The sequence below is a fragment of the Otolemur garnettii genome, unplaced genomic scaffold, assembly GCF_000181295.1.
Source record: "Otolemur garnettii isolate 467f Iridium unplaced genomic scaffold, OtoGar3 scaffold00093, whole genome shotgun sequence".
NCBI lineage: Eukaryota > Metazoa > Chordata > Mammalia > Primates > Galagidae > Otolemur > Otolemur garnettii.
The window spans coordinates 1,361,379-1,367,029 of NW_003852488.1; the positions used below are offsets into that span (position 1 = coordinate 1,361,379).

General features: G+C 38.6%; 1 protein-coding gene and 1 pseudogene across 3 annotated transcripts in view; both read right to left on the reverse strand.

The window, feature by feature from the left end:
• Positions 1-794, reverse strand: part of LOC105887544 — a 4,212-nt pseudogene extending 3,418 nt beyond the window's left edge. The window contains exon 1 of the transcript XR_002774713.1: positions 774-794. The product of XR_002774713.1 is annotated as a 60 kDa heat shock protein, mitochondrial-like (transcript). The remainder of the gene's footprint in view (positions 1-773) is intronic.
• NUDT6 (nudix hydrolase 6) overlaps positions 1-5,651 on the reverse strand; it is a 41,412-nt gene that overhangs the window by 22,487 nt on the left and 13,274 nt on the right. For both annotated transcript variants that reach the window (XM_003795549.2, XM_012808738.2), the window contains exon 3: positions 3,697-3,752. In XM_003795549.2, the coding sequence (XP_003795597.1) occupies positions 3,697-3,752 (56 nt within the window). The remainder of the gene's footprint in view (positions 1-3,696; positions 3,753-5,651) is intronic.

Here is a 5,651-nt window from a genome sequence, read left to right on the forward strand (position 1 = left end):
GTCCCAGCTACTTGGGAGGCTGAGGCAGGAGACTCGCTTGAGCTCAGGAGTTGGAGGTTGCTGTGAGCTGTGATGCCACAGCACTCTACCAGGGGGACAGCTTGAGGCTCTGTCTCAAAAAAAAAAAGTTAAAGTGATTCAGATCTAGACATGTAAGGGATAGAGATTATTATGATTTAACTATCATAATGATTTTATGTCTGAGTTCTTCTAATCTCTAGCTTATAGAAGAGAACTGGTATGTGTTACCCCTTCCCCTTTCAACAACTTCATCCCTCAACTGTTTTTACCAGATGACGCTTAAAACTAATCTTTTATCTTTTATCTGTTTTTAGAAGATGGTGCTCAGTTCTTTCTTTGGTGTAATGTTTGTTATATATCCAGTTGTCCTGAGATGTCATCATGCTATACAGTAGAACTAAGTTGATGACCCATGGGACATCATGTACCAAACTGGACAACATGTGGAGGTGTTCAACATAAGAAACTTCCATTAAGTATATGTGGTACATGCCTCGTCTATGAAAATTAGGTCAACTTAAAGGAGATAGTCGGTAAGGAGGTGGTCACCTATGGAGGTTCCACTGTATTTCTGCATGACTCTTCAGGGTGTGTTCTATACAAAAACTGGAATTGCAGCTGTATCAGAGTCATGGAAAGTCCTCTGCTAAGCTACTTAGAGAGTCCAATGGGGCTACCTGGCATATCCCCAGACTCAATATATCAATATTTTCCTTGTATCCACTCCTGTGAATAAAAGCCACTGCCTATACCTTTAAATCATTATCGGCCATGATGGCAGAAGCTATAAAAAGAAATTCAGCAATTAATATGCTTCATCTCACACCTCTTTTTAGTACCATCTGGAACCTAGGAACTAATTGATAGCAACTTTTCTGGTACTCAAAAATTCATCAGGAGGAATAAGAAATGTCTGGGTACCCTCACACCAACATCTCTTTCAACTCTGCCTCACATGCCCTCTAATGAATCATTTCCCCTGGCAGCACTGCTGTATTTGCTACTGATACCATTATTGCTGCCCCTAACCCCAGCTCAAAATACTAAATGATTTTAAACTCATTCTTTTGATTAGCTGACAAACTTAACTACTGTCACCAATTCCTAGAGGAATTTCTCTCTTCTTTCCTTTTCTGATACCATGACCTTAGAAGAAACCTTCCTTACTTCTCATTTTAAATACTATAGCAATCACCTAGCTAGTCTCTCTGGCTGGATCTGTTTATACCCTCCCCTACCTTCTTGCTTAGTGATTATTAATAATCTTTATTTTACTTTAGAGACAGAGTCTTACTTTGTTGCCCTCAGTAGAGTGCCATGTTGTCACAGCTCACAGCAACCTCCAGCTCCTGGGCTTAGGTGATTCTCTTGCCTCAGCCTCCCAAGTTAGCTGGGACCACAGGTGCCTGCCACAATGCCCAGCTGTTTTTTGTTGCAGTTTAGCCAGAGCTGGGTTCTAACTCGCCACCCTCGGTATATGGGGCTTGTGCCCTACTCACTGAGCAACAGGCGCTACCTAATAATCTTTATTTTATTAATATACTTTTCCTTATTGAATACAAAAGATCAAAGCTACTGAGCTATAAAACTACAAAAAGTTTTTACAAAAACCTACATATGGGGAGGCGCCTGTGGCTCAGTGAGTAGGGCACTGGCCCCATATACCAAGGGTGGTGCGTTCAAACCCAGCCCCGGCCAAACTGCAACAAAAAACAGCCGGGTGTTGTGGCGGGTGCCCATAGTCCCAGCTACTTGGGAGGCTGAGGCAGAAGAATCTCCTAAGCCCAGGAGTTAGAGGTTGCTGGAGCGACTTGGCTGCACTCTACCGAGGGCGAAAAAGTGAGACTCTGTCTCTACAAAAAAAAAAAAACCCTACATATGTAACCATCATTTTCAGTCACATGGCTTTGTAATACACCATATCTGTTCCATGACTTAATATGTGCAATGGAAGCACCTTGTTGTTGACTCACAGCACTCAGCTTCACTTACCTTTCAGAGAGCTATATTAGATCTCCTTGAAAAGAAATATGTAGGACAGCGCCTGTGGCTCAAAAGAGTAGGTTGCCACATGCGGGAGGTACCAAGTTCAAACCCAGCCCCGCCCCCCCAAAAAAGAAAAGAAATATGTAACTAGGGTGGTGCCTGTGGCTCAAAGGAGTAGGGAGCCAACCCCATATCCCAGAGGTGGTAGGTTCAAACCCAGCCCCCTCCAAAAAAAAAAAAAAATTGCAAAAAAGAAATATGGAACCAGATTCTAAGTATACGAATATACATAGGAAATCACAAATGTACAACAGAACCCAGCAAAAAATATGTATTTGCAGTAACATGTGAGATTGACATGTCTAAATTTACCATCTGATGGAATGGACTGAAGTAGAGCTAAAAGGTAGAAGGAACAGAATGGAGAGAAAAAACATAAACTGATATCCACATTGTACATAAAGACAGGTTTTGGAAAAATTAAAACTGAGGACATAGCCACTGTGCCTGGCTCTTTTTAAATGTCACCGCCTCTGAGAAGTCTTCAGGGTTTTTTTGGGTTTTTTTTTTTTGAGACAGAGTCTCACTTTGTTGCCCCTGGTAGAGTGGACTGGTGTTATAGATCATAGCAACCTCAAACTCTTGGGCTCAAGCAAATCTCTTGCCTCAGCCTCCTGAGGGAGGGGACTTTCATCCATTTAATAGTATTTACTTTAGTGTTCAGACAATTCTACATACTTGTCTCAGTCCATTTGTGTTGCTATAACAAAATAGCCACAACGTCTGGCTATTTTTAGAGACAGGGGTCTCGCTCTGGCTCAGGCTGGTCTTGAACCTCAGGCTGGTCTCAAACCTAAGAGCTCAGGCAATCCACGCACCTCAGCCTCCCAGTGTGCTAGGAATACAGGCATGAGCCATGGCGCCTGGCCCTCTTCAGGGGGTTCTTAAGACAATGGTAATTGTTCCATTTATTATATGATTGCTTTTCTAAATAAATTGTGAGATGCACAGCATCAAGGATATTGTCTTATTAATCTTTGTACTCTCAGCACCTAACACAGAGTAGGATTTCAATGAATTCTGAATAAATGGAAGAATATCTTGATAATGTGTTAGAATAGAGTTGTCTTTCTAGGCTCTGTGCCTGTAGCTCAAGTGGCTAAAGTGCCAGTCACATACACCAGAGCTGGCAGATTCGAATCCAGCCTGGGCCCGCCAAACAACAATGACGGCTGCAACCAAAAATAGCTGGGTGTTGTGGCGGAGACCTGTAGTCCCAGCTACTTGGGAGGCTGAGGCAGGAGAATCACTTAAACCCAAGAGTTGGAGGTTGCTGTGAGCTGTGATGTCATAGCACTCTACCCAGGCTGACAGCTTGAGGCTCTGTCTCAAAAAAAAAAAAAAAAAAAGAGTTGTCTTTCCAATTAAATAAACCATTTATAATTTTCTTGTAGTGATAAAATAATAGATAGTGAGCAACATGGAGCAAACGTCATTACCTTGACATTTTCAAGGCCTGAATGAGTACTTTTCGGTTTAAATCAATATCTAAGTGATCCATAACTGCTTAGAAAAAACTTTAAAAATATCTTTCTATAACTCCTTGGACATATCAAAATTTCTATATTTCATTTTTGTCTATAAAGAAGTAAAAATTTGGAAAGCAATTTATAAAGCAAAGAAACTTACTTGATTTCGATCTTGTACAACTAATATTTTTCTAGTACTTTCATCAAACACAGCTCCTGTTGGGGGGGGGGAGAAGATAATTGAGAAATAATGATTTCATTCATCCTAAAGTCCTTCAATACTCTTTATCTGTGGTCATCAAAATCACACCCATCCTTAAAGGCCTAGTTCAAATACAGGTTGAGTATTTATTCCTTATCTGAAATACTTGGGACAAGAAGTGTTTTGGACATTTTCAGATTTTGGAAAATCTGCATTTACATAATGAGATATCTTGGGGATAGAACCCAACTTTAAACATGGAATTCATTTATGTTTTATATCCACCTTACATACATAGCCTGAAGGTAATTTTAGGCAATATTTTTGATAATTTTGTATGTAAAAGTTTTGACTGCGATCCATCACACAAGGACAAGTGTGGACTATTTCAATTGAGGTGTTATGTTGGCATTCAAAAGTTTCAGATTTTGGAGCAGTTAGGATTTTGGATTTTCAGATTAGGGATGCTCAACCCATAATACCTCCTCCATCCAAAGACTTGAAAAATCTCTCTAGCAAGAAAATGATAGCTCAGTTGTCCATATTCTTCTAACAGCTTAAGAGTACCAATGATGGATAATCATCTGCATAAACTTCTCTAGATTATCTATGCCTGATTATATACAGTTAATCTTTTTATCCTTTCAATAGTATTTACTTTAGTGTTCAGACAATTCTACATACTTGTCTCAGTCCATTTGGGTTGCTATAACAAAATCACATAGTGTGGGTAGTTTATAAACAAACTTATTTATCACAGTTCTAGAGGCTACGAAGTCTAAGATCAAGATCCCAGCAGATTTGGTTTCTGGTGAGGGCCTGTTCCTCATAGATGCTGCCTTCTAGCTGTGTCCTCATATAGTAGAAGGAGCAAACAAGCTCCCTTGGGCCTTTTTTATGAAGGCTCTAATCCCATTCATGGAAACTCTGCCTTCATGACCTAATCACCTCCCAAAGGCTCCACCTCTTAATACCATCACACTGGGGATTAGGTTTCAACATAGGAATTTTGGGGGATACACCTTCAGACTATAGCAGTGCTTAAAAATATTTATTGAATAAATGAATTGATTTCTTCATGCCTGTGTTTATTCCTTGAATCACTAGATATACATTTGCACATTTGTCACTAGCACTATACATTTGATAATCTAAATCCTAAATGTCTCAATATTCAGTTCAAGACCTCTTTAAAGCCAATTAAATGTCCTTTTTATGTATATACACAACTTTATAATCTACTAATACATTGCTTTGGAAAATGTCTTTATTTTATGTATGTTTTAAATTCTAGTTCATTTCTTTTGTTTCTTCATTCATCATTGCACATTCTCTCCTTTGCTTTATAAAATATTTCCCTTTGGGCAATCCTGGGTAAAAAATACAATGACACTTCGATAATTTATGTTAGGATCTTTTAGATGCTATAATTTAAACATTACATAATATGAGAAGATATTTTTTAAAAGATATTTTCTACATATTTTTCCATTTCTTCAACATTAATCCAGTTCCTATATAAAATATATGTAGATCTTATATCTAATTTTTGAGTTCCTATTATGTGTACGGCACTTTTGTAGGTGCTAGGGATATAGTGGTGAATAAAACAAACCAAACTCCCTATCCTTAAGGGGTTCACATTCTGTTATGTGTATGGGGAGGTACCAAATAAATAAAAAATAAATTATATAGAACATTAGGTGATGATAAATTCTATGAAGACATAAGATATATAGAGAGCATAGGTATGTGTGACATAAGGAAAAGTAATTGAAATGAAAACATCACACTTTAGCATTTTAAAGCAAGAAAGGAAAACCACTGAGTGAGATATAATTAACATTAATGTTGGCTGCTATTAGAAAATGTAAACTGGGCTCAGCACCTGTGGCTCAAGCAGCTAAGGCGCC